This window comes from Arabidopsis thaliana, assembly GCF_000001735.4.
Source record: "Arabidopsis thaliana chromosome 1 sequence".
In the NCBI taxonomy this organism is placed as follows: domain Eukaryota; kingdom Viridiplantae; phylum Streptophyta; class Magnoliopsida; order Brassicales; family Brassicaceae; genus Arabidopsis; species Arabidopsis thaliana.
The window spans coordinates 3495660-3512491 of record NC_003070.9 but is presented as its reverse complement, the minus strand read 5'-3'; the positions used below and the strand labels follow the sequence as shown (position 1 = coordinate 3512491).

The 16832-nt window shown below is 35.7% G+C and overlaps 6 protein-coding genes across 15 annotated transcripts; 3 read left to right on the top strand and 3 right to left on the bottom strand.

Annotated features, from left to right (window-relative positions):
- Positions 1–170: 170 nt before the first annotated feature.
- PERK11 (Protein kinase superfamily protein) lies at positions 171–3491 on the top strand (the record flags this gene model as incomplete). Its single annotated transcript, NM_100938.2, has 8 exons — positions 171–1444; positions 1573–2013; positions 2175–2261; positions 2388–2458; positions 2583–2659; positions 2746–2893; positions 2990–3151; positions 3249–3491. Exons 1-8 carry the CDS (start codon positions 517–519, stop codon positions 3489–3491), a joined length of 2157 nt encoding a protein of 718 aa, NP_172532.1. The 5' UTR covers positions 171–516.
- On the bottom strand, positions 3486–6306 carry AT1G10610 (basic helix-loop-helix (bHLH) DNA-binding superfamily protein; the record flags this gene model as incomplete). Of its 3 annotated transcripts, none has more annotated exons than NM_100937.3 (8): positions 5920–6306; positions 5263–5460; positions 5120–5183; positions 4974–5042; positions 4459–4893; positions 4155–4355; positions 3900–4076; positions 3486–3811 (listed from the first exon to the last, which is right to left on the bottom strand). In NM_100937.3, the coding sequence occupies exons 1-8, from the start codon at positions 6027–6029 to the stop codon at positions 3740–3742; spliced, it is 1326 nt and encodes a 441-aa protein (NP_172531.2). In that variant the 5' UTR covers positions 6030–6306. The 3 variants fall into 3 exon arrangements, with proteins under 3 accessions (NP_172531.2, NP_001321651.1, NP_001321652.1); NM_001331917.1 differs by having other exon boundaries at positions 3740–3811; positions 5936–6306; NM_001331918.1 differs by lacking the exon at positions 5920–6306 and having other exon boundaries at positions 3740–3811; positions 5263–5613.
- Positions 6307–6332: 26 nt separating this feature from the next.
- Positions 6333–8852, bottom strand: AMSH2 (associated molecule with the SH3 domain of STAM 2). 4 transcript variants are annotated; one of them, NM_001331916.1, is made up of 8 exons: positions 8575–8852; positions 8379–8468; positions 8004–8066; positions 7849–7923; positions 7693–7755; positions 7558–7610; positions 7301–7476; positions 6333–6379 (listed from the first exon to the last, which is right to left on the bottom strand). In NM_001331916.1, the coding sequence occupies exons 1-7, from the start codon at positions 8725–8727 to the stop codon at positions 7302–7304; spliced, it is 672 nt and encodes a 223-aa protein (NP_001323286.1). In that variant the 5' UTR covers positions 8728–8852; the 3' UTR covers positions 6333–6379; position 7301. The 4 variants fall into 4 exon arrangements, with proteins under 4 accessions (NP_001323286.1, NP_172530.2, NP_001031020.1 ...); NM_100936.3 differs by lacking the exon at positions 6333–6379 and having other exon boundaries at positions 6819–7476; positions 8575–8816; NM_001035943.2 differs by lacking the exons at positions 6333–6379; positions 8004–8066 and adding an exon at positions 8100–8133 and having other exon boundaries at positions 6944–7476; positions 8575–8845.
- Positions 8853–8947: 95 nt separating this feature from the next.
- Positions 8948–10504, top strand: AT1G10590 (Nucleic acid-binding, OB-fold-like protein). 3 transcript variants are annotated; one of them, NM_100935.4, is made up of 3 exons: positions 8948–9118; positions 9488–9729; positions 9978–10504. In NM_100935.4, exons 2-3 carry the CDS (start codon positions 9501–9503, stop codon positions 10166–10168), a joined length of 420 nt encoding a protein of 139 aa, NP_563874.1. In that variant the 5' UTR covers positions 8948–9118; positions 9488–9500; the 3' UTR covers positions 10169–10504. The 3 variants fall into 3 exon arrangements, with proteins under 3 accessions (NP_563874.1, NP_849632.1, NP_849633.1); NM_179301.3 differs by having other exon boundaries at positions 9055–9122; positions 9978–10483; NM_179302.3 differs by having other exon boundaries at positions 9077–9118; positions 9443–9729; positions 9978–10483.
- Positions 10505–10587: 83 nt separating this feature from the next.
- AT1G10588 (Gibberellin-regulated family protein) lies at positions 10588–11347 on the bottom strand. Of its 2 annotated transcripts, none has more exons than NM_001084034.2 (2): positions 11132–11290; positions 10588–11024 (listed from the first exon to the last, which is right to left on the bottom strand). In NM_001084034.2, exons 1-2 carry the CDS (start codon positions 11214–11216, stop codon positions 10837–10839), a joined length of 273 nt encoding a protein of 90 aa, NP_001077503.1. In that variant the 5' UTR covers positions 11217–11290; the 3' UTR covers positions 10588–10836. The 2 variants fall into 2 exon arrangements, with proteins under 2 accessions (NP_001077503.1, NP_001077504.1); NM_001084035.2 differs by having other exon boundaries at positions 10591–11021; positions 11132–11347.
- A 1705-nt stretch (positions 11348–13052) lies between these two features.
- Positions 13053–15581, top strand: AT1G10586 (basic helix-loop-helix (bHLH) DNA-binding superfamily protein). Of its 2 annotated transcripts, NM_001123786.1 has the most exons (3): positions 13053–13233; positions 14837–15154; positions 15293–15564. In NM_001123786.1, the coding sequence occupies exons 1-3, from the start codon at positions 13096–13098 to the stop codon at positions 15359–15361; spliced, it is 525 nt and encodes a 174-aa protein (NP_001117258.1). In that variant the 5' UTR covers positions 13053–13095; the 3' UTR covers positions 15362–15564. The 2 variants fall into 2 exon arrangements, with proteins under 2 accessions (NP_001117258.1, NP_001318972.1); NM_001331915.1 differs by lacking the exon at positions 13053–13233 and having other exon boundaries at positions 14816–15154; positions 15293–15581.
- Positions 15582–16832: the final 1251 nt, after the last annotated feature.

Below are 16832 nucleotides of genomic sequence, written 5' to 3'. Positions count from 1 at the left end.
TTCCAGATATTGATACTCTTATTTCTTACAATTATTTACTGTAATAAAAAAAAGAAACAATCAAGTGAATTTTTAGCCTATTTTCTCAGTAATTTTTAGAATTCAACTGTTGACATTTGGGAGACTTTCTATTTTTACACAAAAAACACGAAAAGAACAAAAAAAATCCAAGGAAAAAAAAATCATCCTCAACAAACAAAATCTGAATCGACTTGATAAAAAAAAACTCTCTTCTTCCTATCTTCCTTGAGTCATAAGCAACCGTGTATGCCTGGATTTTGTTTCCGAATTTCTTTCGTGAATTTCAAAAATCTGTTGATCTCATAAACACATTTTCTCGAGAAACCGCTACGATCTTTAAGATTTAATTTCTAGGATCTCAGGGGAATTTAAACCTAGTTTGGCTTGGATTTCAAAGTTTTAGGTCCTTTCTTGTTCCACAAGAAACTTCTTTAAGATCAAATACAAACATGTAAAAAGAAACAAGGAGAAGCAAATTAAACAAGGTGAAGACAAATGGACAAAGTCCAGCAACAAGCAGATTTATTCGGTAAGACGATATCTCCGTTTGTAGCTTCACAACCAACAAATGTCGGAGGATTCACTGATCAGAAAATCATTGGCGGTTCTGAGACGACACAACCTCCAGCCACCTCACCTCCTTCTCCTCCATCCCCTGACACACAAACATCTCCCCCGCCGGCAACAGCTGCTCAACCACCACCGAATCAGCCTCCTAATACAACTCCACCTCCAACGCCTCCTTCTTCCCCTCCACCTTCTATAACTCCACCTCCTTCACCTCCTCAGCCTCAACCTCCGCCTCAATCCACCCCAACTGGAGATTCTCCGGTGGTGATTCCTTTTCCAAAGCCTCAATTACCTCCTCCTTCTCTTTTTCCTCCCCCCTCCTTAGTTAATCAGCTACCGGATCCAAGACCTAATGATAATAACATACTTGAACCCATCAACAACCCTATTTCTCTTCCGTCTCCGCCTTCTACTCCCTTTTCGCCACCGTCTCAGGAAAATTCCGGCAGTCAAGGGTCTCCTCCGTTGTCATCTTTATTGCCTCCGATGCTTCCGCTAAACCCTAATTCTCCTGGAAACCCTTTACAGCCCTTGGATTCACCTCTGGGAGGAGAATCAAATCGTGTACCCTCGTCGTCTTCTTCCCCATCTCCTCCTTCCCTCTCCGGATCAAATAACCATTCCGGAGGCTCTAATAGACATAATGCCAATAGTAACGGGGATGGTGGTACTAGCCAACAAAGTAATGAGTCTAATTACACCGAGAAGACAGTGATTGGTATTGGGATCGCAGGTGTGTTGGTCATATTGTTCATCGCTGGCGTTTTCTTTGTTAGGAGGAAACAAAAGAAAGGCTCTTCTTCCCCGCGCTCTAACCAGTATTTGCCACCGGCTAATGTCTCTGTAAATACAGGTTAATATTTTTACCTTTTGGTGTTGTCTTAAATTGGCTCTTGAAATCATGTCCTGCTCTTGATTTTATTTTTGTGTACTTGACCCTTAAGTCTAGTTCTTGTTCTTGATTATTGTTTCTTGTCGCAGAAGGATTCATCCATTACAGACAGAAACCCGGGAATGGGAACAGCTCGGCGCAGAACTCTTCACCGGATACTAACAGTCTTGGGAACCCAAAACATGGTAGAGGAACCCCTGACTCCGCAGTAATAGGGACTTCAAAGATCCATTTCACCTACGAAGAGCTAAGTCAGATAACTGAAGGATTTTGCAAGAGCTTTGTGGTAGGAGAAGGCGGGTTCGGGTGTGTCTACAAGGGCATCCTATTCGAGGGAAAGCCAGTAGCGATCAAACAGCTGAAGTCGGTCAGCGCAGAAGGATATAGAGAGTTCAAAGCTGAAGTAGAGATCATAAGCAGAGTGCATCATAGGCACTTGGTGTCTCTTGTGGGTTATTGCATCTCTGAACAACACAGATTCCTCATCTATGAGTTTGTCCCCAACAATACTTTGGATTACCATTTACATGGTACGTACTTCTTTTTACAGTCTCTCTTTGTTACTAAATTAGGATTCTATATAGAATATATGTGTTGACATTTTAATTTGTTTTATGAATATTGATAGTATTGGGGACTAATATACTTATATGCTACAATTAAACCAGATATTTTCTTACGTTGTTGTCAGGCAAAAACTTACCGGTTTTGGAATGGAGTAGAAGAGTCAGGATTGCAATAGGCGCAGCCAAAGGACTTGCTTATCTACATGAAGATTGTGAGTATATATACACTCCATCACATTTATTTCTTTATTTTCTTCTTGAACATGAAATATATATTTCCTTGGTGTAAAACTATATAATCAAGGATTAGGCTAATTTGGCTTTAATGAATTTCATAGGCCACCCAAAGATTATCCATAGGGACATCAAATCGTCAAACATTCTGCTGGATGATGAATTCGAAGCTCAGGCAAAGTCATTATTTAAATTAATTTTAATATTTTGCTGTTTTAGTAATAAAATGATTAGTGGGAGATCGTAGAAATCATTATGATCATTTTCGTCACTGAGAGCATTTGATTTGTTACGTACAGGTTGCAGATTTCGGACTCGCTAGACTGAACGATACTGCACAGTCACACATATCAACGCGTGTCATGGGCACATTCGGGTACTGTCACTTCTCTTATTTGTTTTTTTTATAATAAAATGTTACGATACGATATTAACAACATTACATAACATAATGCAATGCAGGTATCTAGCACCAGAATATGCGTCAAGCGGAAAGCTAACGGATAGATCAGATGTGTTTTCATTTGGAGTTGTGCTTCTCGAACTCATCACCGGTCGCAAACCTGTTGATACCTCTCAACCTTTGGGTGAAGAAAGTCTCGTCGAATGGGTAAATTTTTATATTTTGATCCTATGAGTTTATTTGTGTTTTCAATATAAATGAAAAAATCTCATGAGGGTTGAATATTTGTTGGTTTTTTGGCAGGCACGTCCAAGGCTAATCGAGGCCATTGAAAAAGGTGACATCAGCGAAGTAGTGGATCCACGGCTAGAGAATGATTACGTCGAAAGTGAAGTCTATAAAATGATTGAAACGGCAGCGTCTTGTGTTAGACATTCCGCTTTAAAACGACCTCGTATGGTTCAGGTCAGAAATAGAAACACTTCTTGACTTGACCTAATAATATACAGCTAGAAAAAGAAACAAACCATCTGATTGATCAAGAGTGTTTCTCTTTTTGCAGGTTGTTAGAGCTCTGGACACGAGAGATGACTTGTCGGATCTGACAAACGGAGTTAAAGTGGGTCAAAGTAGGGTCTACGACTCCGGTCAATACAGTAATGAGATTCGAATTTTCAGACGAGCCTCTGAAGATTCCTCGGATCTTGGTACTAATACTGGCTACTACCCTAGCCAAGACTACGCCACTAGCCATGAATATGAATCTGAGAGCCGAGCCTTCAACACAAGTCACCGGAACCATTGAAACCAATAAATTAAACTCAAGTTGTTGTGTTTTGTTTTTCTTAGTTCTTAGGGACGACGACCCTTTAGAATTATATTTGTGAAAGATCTTAATGAAAACCCAATGACAAACCAGAAGAATGTATAGTTTCAAACATGTAAACTGTCACCTAAAAGCTTGTGAGAAATCATATCTCTAGCAGTAACTTGTGACTGAAGCAAACAAAACATTTGACCTTTTGAGGTTATGTACTCTGTTTTACTGAGTTTTCATATTGAAGTTATCATCATCTTGAGCAGTAAATCTCTCAATATTCCACATGCAATCCCGTCTTTGTTCGCCTAAGAATGAATAAATCCAAAACTGTTTATCAGAATTCAAGAATCTGAGATTACGTGCAGGGGCAATGAGATGTGATTACGTTACTACCTTGACATTGAGAACGGTCATGACTGTGAGATCGAGTCTGGTGAAATTGACGTCAATGATCTCAAGTTCACATAAATCTACAGCTTCTATCAACCTCTTGAATCCATCTTGTTTATGTTCCTGCACAACCCGAATCAAGAAATCTCGCTCACCAGTCTCGTGGACTTCAATTTTCACCTGAAAAGAAACCAGAGTTTGTGGGATTTTACAACTCAGATATAGATTATCTTGAAGGTCTATATATTCGAATAATACCTCGTTTTTCTTCACTCTCTTGTTGCTTTTAGAGGAAACTCTTTCAGCTTCTGGATCAGCTATTGCAGATTGTTCCTCTGCAGCGATTTCTTTGCATTCCATCTCATTGATTCCTTTAAGCTCATCTTCAAGTTTCTGCTTCTCCACTAGCAGTTCATTGATGTAATCAACAGCATCACTGAAAATTCCAATTTTGTTCAACTGCATATAGCACAAAGAAAGATAAATATAATAATCCTATGGAAAGTGCTACATTGACCACAAGAAGAGTGATCCAGAAACTGCATTGAGTTTCAGAAGAAACCTTTGTGATTTTAGGGACTACGGCTCTTAGACCATACATGGCCTGATTAATTCTCTCTCTTCTTTTCCTCTCTGAATGAAGGTTCTTTGATTTGAAGTTTTCCGTAGGAAGCAGCTTCTTATTAGCTTTGGAATCGTTGGCATTTTGCACCACAACATCCTTTTCCTTGTTCATTATCAAACACGGTGTTTGTTCCTCCCTGAGAATTTCCACACAACTAGCATTCGGGTAATTGCCGAAAAGATTCTGAGTTTCACTGGAGGGATTGGAAACACTTGATGATCCGCCGCCCTCAACGCTGAGATTCACACCGCTACTCATAGATTCCTCTGCTCGGGGAATGATCCTGAACTGCAGCCTTTGTTCAGGGAATGGTTCAAAGAAGGTGGTACAACGCGACATGATCAAATGCACCATGCTTTCATCAAACGGTCTCTGATACAGACCAACATTTTATGAAGTAACCACCAAAACCAATGACAGACTTTCTATGCGAAATGCTAACATGTTTTTACCATATCGAAAGCGAACAGCTCAACGAGACCATCACTCACAGGAACAAGAACACGAGTGCTGAACATTTCCTGCCAAAACACATGGAGATCAGATTGTTCTTATGATCAAACGAGTAAAAAAGGCTGACGAAAAGAGTCTTTTTTACCATTTTAGATCCTGAATTAACCAACCACTTTGGAGATTTTGACATCACTACTTCTCCATGAATCCTGCAATTGAGAAAGAAGCTTCATATTATTCTTGAAGAAAAAATTAACTTGAAAGGGGGTTGAATAGATGGAAACATACCCGGGATAGAGAGGCATGAAGAGAGGAAAACGAGAAAGCGCTTCACAAGCTAAGGTTCTTATACGATGCTTGTTGTGGTCATCTCTACAGAAAGAAGCCTTCTTTTTTCTCCCAGTTCCTCCTTCTTCTGAGTTTTCAAGCTTTATATTCTTATCAATATAACAACCACTGCAGCAGCATCCCACCCATTCAATAAACCTGTAGTTTAAATGGAATTCATACCAATTACGAGATGAAGATCATAAAACCCACAAACTTTTAGTAAAACTAGACAAGACAAAACCAAGAACAGGAGGTAGATGGTAAAGCAAAACAAACCATAAACCATTAAAATCAAAAACCAGATGAGCAAAAAAAAAAAAAAACAGAAACCAGAGAAATTTGATAGAACAGAGCCAGAAGTTACTAAGGACTAATCAAAATCAAAAAAATGGAAACTTTGCTACTGAAACAAAATAGTTTCAGGAAGCCAATAACAGAGCAAAAACAAAAAAAAAAGTCCTAATTCAGAAAGCAAAGATAAAAGACAAACACGAAAAACCCATCAGTATACATAAAAACGGAAGCTTTGCTACTGAAACAAAATAGTAGACAGCTGATGATGATTCACATGAACAACGAACAAATAACAAAGAAAAACCGGAGAGTGTGTTGAACCTAGAAGGATCATCACCGAGTTTCCAGATAACACATAAGTCCCAAGTTCTGGAATCGACAAAGGGTCGAAGAAACTCCTTCACTCTCTCACCACCTCTCATCATCATCATCTCACTCTCTCTCTCTCTCTCTCTCACTCTCTCTCTCTCTCTCTCTCTCTTACTCTCACTCTCTCAATCAACAATAAGAAAAGCCAAACAAGAAGCCTGAGTTTTGGTGATCTCTTTTGGTCTTACTTATAAATTGATGCAAGGAGAGAGGGAGAGAGAGAGAGATATTTGGCATATATATACAAAGCAGTTGCTCTGTCAAAACAAATCATATCGGGAATATACGATCGTACAAGACAATGGTAACCAACTTCACTTTTTGAATTAAAACCCAGAGAGAGAGAAAGAAAGAAGAGTGAATCGTCTGCGAGTCTCTGTACCCAAATCCGTGACAGAGGTGACTGTGACATCTGTAGAGAGAGAAGATAGGGTAAGAAAAAGAGAGGTTTTACTCTTGACTGTACGAAGAAAGCTATCATGTGCTTGAAAACGGCCATAAAGGGATTTGAAGCAAAACAAAGTACTGTATCTGTATGGGTTTTGATAGCAACACTCAACAATATGAAATGAGCTAGCTTTTTTTTTTCTGATAAAACCCATCCTCTGTACTATTTACTTTAACAAGGAAAGAGCTTTGATAGCTTTATTACTTTCAAAAGAAAAGTTTGGACCTTTGGTTCTGTTTTTGGGGTTTGTACTCTTGTTTCATGTGAAGAGAGGTATTTGGAATATGTCTTTACCAAAAAAGAGCTCAAAGATACCTTTTAAATTATTATTACAGCTAATTTATGGCTATTTTGTATCTAATTAATCAATCAAATGAGAAATGAAAAGAATGAAACTTGAATCAGACGAAAACTGTCAAAATGAATAATTTTTTAACAAGTCAAAGCTCAAGTTTAAAATTTTCCCGTCCTTTTTAAAAGCTCAACCATTTTCATCAGTCATCACTGGCAAGTTAAGAGGTATAAAATGGCGAAATATGGTGATAATATTAATGTAGTGTTATATGGAGAAATAGATGCCAATGTATACATTTGTACAGATATATAACAATTGCATACGCCAATACAATGTCTTATGTCTATGGTCATTGTTGTTCTTCCATAATGGAACCAATTGATCCAAATCTAAGGACATGACAATTTATTAACATTGCTAAGCTTAATAGAAGGTACCTTGTGTTCATAACCCGAATCAGACAGCCTTCTCAGACCAAGTATACAGTTCTGGTTAGGGTGGTGGTTATGATGACGGTTATTATTGACATCCTTAGCCCACAGTGGATAAAGTTTGAACCTTTTTACTGATAAGTCCACAGAAGTCGTTACCTTAACGTAGATCAAAAATCTCGAACCTAAGGTTCGAGTTCTTGTAGACGTTTGAGCAATGCTCATAAACTGGGTTCCCATCTTCTGGTTCTTTGTGCGGGTGGAATCCAGTCTCTGAGCAGCCTCTCAGTACCTCCATTCCTCCAGGGTCCGTTAGCTTAAATATCCCGTAACTCCTGCCAAAAAGATCAGTTTGAGAGTCTATCAAGGAAATATGTTGACTGTATAATTGACTCCATAGCTTTGGAAGAACATACTTAGAGCTATCAGTTGGAGCTACGACGATTGCAAAAGCCTCTGGCACCATTACCTAAGAATGACATGATGGGAAACTGAGATCAGAATTGTCTCAAACCTAGTATATATGCAATTTGGAAACAGCAGAGATGTACCTGATACGAATAATGTGTATGCAGATCTACAGATGACATGAAACAACCCTGAGAAGGATGAGTCTGGAAAATATGCATAACCTCGTTATAGTAAGTCAAGACAAAGTAGATAAACAGATCACTAAACATGGAGGGAGCTAGAAGAGAGAGATATACATGAATCCATCCTACGGGATAGAGTTCTCTTTCGTTTTGAATGGAAAACACTTCCACTTCATTCATAGCCTGACACTGCCAATTTTAGCACCTGAGTAAGCACCTCATTTTGAATACCACAAAATGATCGAGATAATCTTTCTAAGATAACTCACAGAATTAGAAGTTGATTCTTGCTTAGGTATTATCAGAGTGGTTACATAAAAAATTCCTCTTTCCTACAGCATGAACAGAAATAGAAATGTAATTACCATCAGGTTCATGAAACTCGAAAAACGAAGAACCCTGGAACAGAAGCAAAACAACCATGAATCATGACCACAAAAGTCAAAACAAGGTGTAAACTTTAAACAATAGCATAGATCGAGTTTCACTAAAAATTCAAATTTGCAAAGATCTCTGTTAGAAGTTGTAATTAGGAACAATAAAGTCTGAAACTTTCTAACATTTTCCTTGATTTTCTCACCACCCAGATTCTCTTATCACCCAAAGTAATCAACTTGAATGCGAAGAAAGCAAAACAATCTTACAAGAAAGGCAGCGAGAGTCCCACAAGTCTCGAGGTCCTTCTCAGTGTTCTCTCTTGCAAGCTCAGTGAAATCCTCCAATAACCTTTCTGACTAAGAAGCACAAACACAACAACGATTAACTCAAATTAGATATCCGTAATTGAACGTACCAAATCACAGAGAACTGAGATTCAAAGAAAAATCTCAAAGTTCTTACGATATGAACATCTCTCAGTATTTTGGCTTCCGACGATTCACCGTGATTAATATTATCGGTACCGGAGATTAGAACCCGAGAAACGTGAGAAGATTTACATGTCACGTTCTCTACGCAAGAGAGCGAGGGAGATGGAGACGAGAGCGTTACCATGGAAGCAGAAACATCGGCTCCTCCTCTAATGGATGAGCATCGAAGAACGAGGAGAGGAGAGTGACAACAAAAAATCTCGCCCACCTCAGTGAACCGGTTTCTGATATCACGGTCCAGTGAAATTGGTTTTGATAACCGATTCGGAGAATAGAGGGTGTAATCAGTATTAGTCAAAGTTATAAGGTCAATCTTAAATATATAAAAAAATATAAGGGTAGTTTTAATGAAGATGTTTCAGAAACATGACACGTGTTGAGGTCACGGATCTACGGTGAGTATTAATATCTGAGTTCTAGAGTTATAAAGAAGACCGCCGCGTCTTTGTGTATATCGCCTCCACAGATCTAATCGCTAAAGTCATCGTCGTCGTCTCTTCTCTCAAAATCAAAAAGTACGTGAGTTTCCAAAAACCCTAGCTAGCTTTTTTCTTGTTTCAATTCCATCTTCCTAACGTTACTACACTTTTCTTCACGTCAATTTCATTTCTCCGATCTGAGATTCCGTGAATTTCTGGGATCAAAGTATATGATCTTTTGTGTAATTTAGCTTTCATTATCTATGTTGCTGCGTTTTATTGAATTTGTTGTGTATGGAGAATGAAATTGTTTTGTTGAATTGTTAAAACGTTTCTTATGTGAGAAATGAGGATAGCTTAAACCTGTTTGATCGCATTTGAGGTTTTGATTGTCTAATCAGATATTGAAATTGTTGTTAGGTGCTGATCACAGCAGATGTTGTTGTTTATGGCTAATTTTTGTAGGGTTGTTATAAAAATGGCTGAGGCAACGTCTGCTTTGAGGAAGCCTGTGTTCACAAAGGTTAATGAGTTGAGACCAGGAACCAATGGCCACTCTCTGAATGTGAAAGTTGTCAACACGAAGATGGTGATGCAGAGAGGAGGAGGTCGTCCCATGGGTCCTCAGTCACGTCAGATGCGGATTGCCGAATGCTTAGTTGGTGATGAGACTGGAATCATAATCTTTACTGCAAGAAATGACCAAGGTGAGAGAATAAATGCTTTTGTGATGGTCTTTTAAGAGACTGCTTCTCTTCTCAGTTAGCTTCTTTAATGGCAAGTTTCTGTTCTAAGTTGGCATCTTTATAGTCTATACTGGTTGTGAATCTGTGAAACAGATAATAGCAGGAGAGTGGATTGCTTTATGGAAATAGTTAGTTGTTTGCATAATTTGAGTATTTCTCATGTACTTTTTATAGATTTATGACTGATGCTATTATTCATTTTTATCCAGTGGATATGATGAAAGAAGGCAGTGTAGTGACTCTGCGTAATGCGAAGATCGACATGTACAAGGGTTCTATGAGGCTTGCAGTTGATAGATGGGGACGTGTTGAAGTTGCAGAGGAGCCCACAGACATCACCGTGAAGGATGATAACAATCTTTCGCTGATCGAGTATGAGCTTGTGAGCGTCGAAACTTGATATGGTTCCTCCACAAACGAAAACAGAGCGACTCAAAAAAAGACTTACGTTCTAGTTGGAGAAAGCCTCTTTGGTTTGGGTTTGAGTCTTTTTTATGTACTATCCGGCTTGCCTCTGATCTACTGTTCTTGTTTTGAAAATCAGGTTGCCGTCTTTTTGTAGATTGATTCTCTATTTAAATATCATGGGATGATCTTTCTCTTGTTTTAGTTTTTGTTCTCGTCTTTTTTCCTTGGAAACAAATTATTATAAAGACATACTACTTTGTACTTTCACATCCAATGAGTTTGTGTTATGTTACAATGTAGTATTTGGTCGATGCAAAGCGTTAGAGTCTCTGAATTACATAATTATTAAACCCTTAATCGGTTAGTCCTAATACTTACCCCTTGTAGATCTTGGATTATGAATTTAAGACAATTGAGAGAGTAAATTCTCAATTCTGCATTCCATCATAGTATCCCAAGTTATTCGTTTAGTGAAATTGAAGCTGAGAAATATAAACCTCGACATGATTTATTCTTGATGTGTTTAGGAATCGGATTGAAGATAACAAAATTTTCATTAAGCTCACAGAACTTATTTCATACATCAAACATATATAGATGTAATTTCCATACATATAGTACGTAGATAATATGTATGTGATGAGGATCTTCAAAGAATGTTCAAGGACACTTGGATCCGCCTTTGGAGTTTTTCATATCACGGTAGCAAGGACATTCATCTTTGTTTCCATAAGTCCCCGAAGGAACACAATTACACTTCTGGCAACATATATCGCAGTCCTCAAGGCACTCCTCATGTGTTCGATCTGCCTTTGAGCATCTCACACTGCACTTTCCACCGCATGCTGCTAATTCATTTATCACCATCACAAATCAAATCTTAGAATTTCAGACAACTAGTTTCAAAATGATAAATAACCTAAAAAATAACTAACTAGATTAAGTATACACTTACATGAATCAGCGCTTGAAAGTACATAAAATGAAGATGTGAGGAGAAGAGAGATTATGAAGAATTGTACAACCACGGGCATCTTCATTTCTGGTTAAATTTAAAGCTTTCTCCTTTTATGATAGAGTTAGTTTAGTAAAACCAAAAACTTCAAAGATATGCGAAAAGAAAGTAGTTGATGATGGACTACATATAGTGAGAATTTGAAGTGAAATGTTTGTTATAGGTTGTTAAATAAAATATATAGAAATAAAAGATTTCATACTTGTTATGTCGATACTATTCTCACTTAATAATATTCACATACAATTTAAAACCATATTCAAAGAATTGTATGACTAGGTACGTAGTATTGAAAGATCTTTAGCTAGTGCTACAATGTAAGAGACAGCTATTTTTTATATGGAGATCCAATCTTTCTTTATTAATAACATGTATGGACTGGAATCTCGAATATACCGTTACCATTTTATAAATAATGGCTAATTCGTGAGTGTTATTTTAGAAATAGCCAGTTTCTTAGAATAGTAGCTGATCTTGATTCAAATATTTGACAAAAATAAAGAATAAACATGTGTGCCTTGACAACAACAAGCAGCGACGACTAGGCGATATATATATATATATCTTTTATACCCAAAAACAGATAAATATACACAAGTTATTCCTTTGGACGATTTTGCAAAACAAGGAAAGAAGACAAAATGAAGGTTTTCTTCTTTTACTTCTTTGCGGCTAACATGTGTTCCATCATGTTCTAAATGCTTTGTGTTTTTTCCTTTCCAAGTTTTGAAAACGCTCTGTTCGGTCTAGGTGGCAAAATTCTGCATAACATCTAGGGATATGAAATTGACTCAAATACTACGAACCAAACCGGACTACCAATGAACCGGGTTTTAGCAAGTGTACATTTGAATATTTGGTTGGGGTCATTCGACGAAGAGATTGTTTTACCGCATCCACAGAACTGATTTAGTTCTAATCATGGTTTGGTTATGGATAAATAACGAACAACAGAAATAAATAATTATATGTAGATCAACAGTGATCTGCTTTTAGTATTCAAGAAATTAGCAAAGGCTCCAAGACTCAATTTTGCGAGGTTTAATTTTATGTTTTTGTTTTTATTCGGTGAACGATTCATGTAGAATTGGTTAGAAAGTTCAATCTAGAATTGGTCACGTGTATAATTATTATTTTTGTTATTAGAATAAGACTTGGTCAAGTGTATAATTGAACGACATCTCCGGTGAAATATGTCAGCTTTACGGCCAAAAAATAGTTCAAAGTCTTTTATATCGGTAAGGAATAATGATAGCTTGTTGAATAATCTTAGATTCTTCGTTTTTGACACCAAATTGTCTTAGCATATGTGACCTGTATAGTGTAATTCGGATAATAAATATGGACACCTATTAATTAAACATGGAATTGTTACATTATCATTTAAAGGTATCTTTAATTTTATCTAGCCTATTACAAATGATCAACATAATTATCATGGTATAACAAAAAAATTCCCTTGTTGTTTTTGTCGATCCAAACATGGTACTTATGTGAAGAATTCATCACATATAATCCGACTAATTTAATTACTATGTTCTGCTGAAATGATTTTGATAAGCACATTTTCTACAAGCTTCACTAGAACAAAACCTAGCGTAACACTATCTAGGTTCTAGAAATGTGTCCAACAAAACCTTACCAAGTAAGTAAAAAACATATTGGACATGTTTAGTATCTCTAAGAGTGGAACTTACAAAGTAAAAGAAGCATATATATGTATAAATTAAGTAGTGTGTAAGCTCATGGACGCAACCAGAAAAGCCATGACTTTCTTTGAAAAACATCATTTTCATCTAAAATTACGCGGCTCTTTCTCTCTATCTCTTTATATTTATAGAGGGAGAGATGGATTTGGAAAGAGGGAATTAAACATAGTAACCTAAAAAAGGAAAAGAAGAAGAATGGAAAGAGCGAGAGAAATAGGAGAAGGAAGCGCATCGTCATTACGGGAACAACGAAACCTCAGAGAGAAAGAACGACGAATGCGCATGAAACATCTCTTCTCCATACTCTCTTCTCATGTTTCTCCCACTCGTAGGGTCCGTCTCTCTCTCTCTACATGTATTTTATTGTTTATATATACAGAGTACATAATTTTTCGTAGATGTAATGTATGTGTTGGTTTTGTCTAAGCGCCTAGACGCTTAGGCAAGGGCTATGTTGCGAAAATCCTATGGACATCTTGATTTTAACCAGATCAATCAAAGAACTGATCAAGGGATAATCATCTTGATTTGAACCAGATCAATCAAAGTGCAGCATTTAGCTAGGGTTCTCAGTATTTAGTACAAGCCAGCTAGGACCATTATATGTAGTGTAGAGTTAAAACAAATGATTCATATCTATATATACATTTTTGCAGTCATTTTAACAAATAAATCCTGGACTTAGAACTTATTTACGACTCAATGCCACTGAATTTATTTTTTTCAATCGACATTTTAAATCAAATATTTACCTAACAAAAATATTGCCTAAAATGTCTCTATATTAAATCCACCATTACTTCAAAAAAAGTCTAACATTACTTCAAAAAAATCATTCCTAAAATCTCTCTTAAGTATTTATTAATTTTCGGTTTTAATTTGCTGCAAAAAAAAAATCGGTTTTAATAGTACAAAATATTTTAAGGTAGAATTTTCTTTCCATATTTATTTAATATTTCGTTTTTACAGCATTTAATATTTTGTTTATAAATAACAAATTAATTATTTAGCATTCAAGAAACTTTTTTCTAATCTATCCTTTAATTATATTGACATTATTGATTGATTTTTAAAATATATAGAGATTCAAATCTTCCATATATGTTTATCATCTTCTAAGGAAATTAAACAATTATTTTCTGAATCTAAACTAAAATTTAGAAAACTAAATAAATAAATAAAATCGTTTTAATTATTTTCTAAGCTAAACTATATTACACTATGATCTTTAGTTTTGAATCATTCATTTTCATTGTAATATAAAGAATCAATCTCATATTTTCCGTGTTATACAAATAATCAATCTCATATTTTCAGTTAGTAAAATGTACATGTATTAAAACGTAACAAAATCATCGTTCTCAAAACTATTTCAAATATATTACAATCTCATATATCACGCAGATTTCTTCAAAATTTGAACTAAATGTCGGTAACTATTTATAACAAAAAATGTTTGGCAAACCAAAATACAATTGCAATCCCTTAAAATGAGCAAAACGCACTTAAATACATTTTTTTATCAATTCACTAAATCTTATTTCTCCAAAATTTAAACTAGATTTCGGCAACTATTTAAAACAAAAATTGTTTGACAAACTAAAGTACAATTGTAATCCCGTAAAATATTTATTTTAATTATATATTTAAATCAACGATGTACTGTAGTTTTTTTTTACGGGACGGGTTTGGCGGGACGGGTTTGAAAGGACATTACTTAATAACAGTTGTAAACTGTAAAATAAATATATTTTATAGATAGATATAATTTACGAACTTTTATATATACTAATTTAAAAAAACAATTGTTCCCGCGGTGTACCGCGGGTTAAAATCTAGTATATTACATTTTAGTTAATACATATAACGATTATAACCAAATTCATACAAAAGACATGGAAGTAACTAGGTTGTGTGTTTTTATTGGCACCAACAGTTGCCAGTGCCTCAACTTATAGATCAAGCGGTATCATACATGATCCAACTGAAAGAGAAGGTAAACTATTTGAATGAGATGAAAAGGAGAATGTTAGGAGGAGAAGTCAAAAATCGCTCTGAAGGGTCGTCTCTTCTGCCAAAACTCAGTATTCGTTCACTGGATTCGATCATAGAAATGAATCTGGTTATGGATCTAAACATGAAAGGAGTAATGTTACACAAGCTTGTGAGTGTTTTTGAAGAAGAAGGAGCTCAAGTGATGAGTGCTAATCTTCAGAACTTGAATGATAGGACCTTTTATACAATCATAGCCCAGGTACATGCATGTGTCATGTTTTTTTTTTTTTTTTTAGCAGCATCTCTTTGTTCCATATCATTAAAATATAGTTTGAACTTTTTTTGAAGGACTATATATATATGATAAATTAATAATCACCTAAATGAATATTTGCAGGCTATCATATGTCGGATCGGGATTGATCCATCAAGGATAGAAGAGAGATTAAGGGATATAATCTCATGATTAATTTTTTGAAGCATTATTGAATCCCAAATCACAAGTCTTTTCTTAACAAATTAAATGTGTTAGTTCTTTAAACATGAGATTATGAGTATTTTTAAGAGTGAATTGGTGTAATAGCCCTATTGTTGTTTAAGTTAAAGAGAATGATCAAATGTCTGAATACCATTTCCTCAAGTATATGAACGAAAAAGCCTCTCACATCATCTTCAAAATCTCTTTATTTTCTCTTTTCTTTCTATGCCTAATCTCTATTACGTTTATAGAATCTCATGTTTAAATATAAAATATATTATCTACTTTTATTGTCAAGAACTCTCAAATTTTCTTTCATTGAGCATTTTAAGCTCAAATATTTTATTACAGGCGCCGTCTAAAATAGTCGTAATTGATATTTGCATACATAGAATAGATAGATGTTATGCATCTGATGACTATCTTCAAAACATGTTCAAGGGCATAGGCATTTGGATCCACTTTTGGAGTTTTTCATATTGCGATAGCAAGGACATTCATCTTTGTTTTCTCCTAAAATCACACATGGTTAGATTTTGTATGTGAATATAGTTAACTAAAACTTAAAAAACATGTATATATACACGACATAACTAGTAAACAAATCTTTTTTTCTAAATGTCTTATATAAATTGGACAGTATATATAGATCGATAACAAAAATTTCGCTACAAATTTTCTAACTATAAGTAATCATCCTTTTCTAGCCACAGAATTAGTTACAAGTAATTATAGGCTTAACATTTTAAAATTGGGCTAATCTGTATTTCTAGTCACGGATTTTCAATGGCTATGAATTATGATAGTTACCAAATGACTATTCTCTTCTTGTACGAATTCAAATATTTGAAGAAGGAAAAAAAGAATAACATGTGGAAAATGCAATAAGGATATAATTGTCCCTTACTCAGTTTCTAAGCAAGTGGTCAAGCAGCGAGACGATATATACACAGTGTTAGTATCATATTGCGGCTCCTTTTACTTTTTATGTCAGTTTGCTCAGTGGCAAAGTTATGACCAACATCTACCTGGAGTACTCCAAGACTCAACAAAACTAGGCATGTTTAATTTTCTGTCTTTGTATTCACCTCCGGTGAACGTTTAGACGATCGGTCCATGTAGATCCCCTATCCGGTGAACGATGTCGGCCATACGGCCAAAGAGAGTTGAGGGCCTTTAATAATTTATGTAAGGAATGCCGAATGTGTTGTGTCCTTTTCTTCTATGATAATGATAGCTTGTTGAATAATCTTAGGTTATGGCGCCTTATGATACTTTCCTCGGATAATGAATACGTGCACCAAATTAATTGAACATGATGATACTATTTGATTTAGTGGTCCCGATTCTATCAGTATACAAAACAATTTTCCTTTTCTATTTGTTGATAGAAACATATATAGTACTGTTGTAAGGAATTCATTTTTGTCTACCGTGGCTGTTGACTATTTTACGCCAT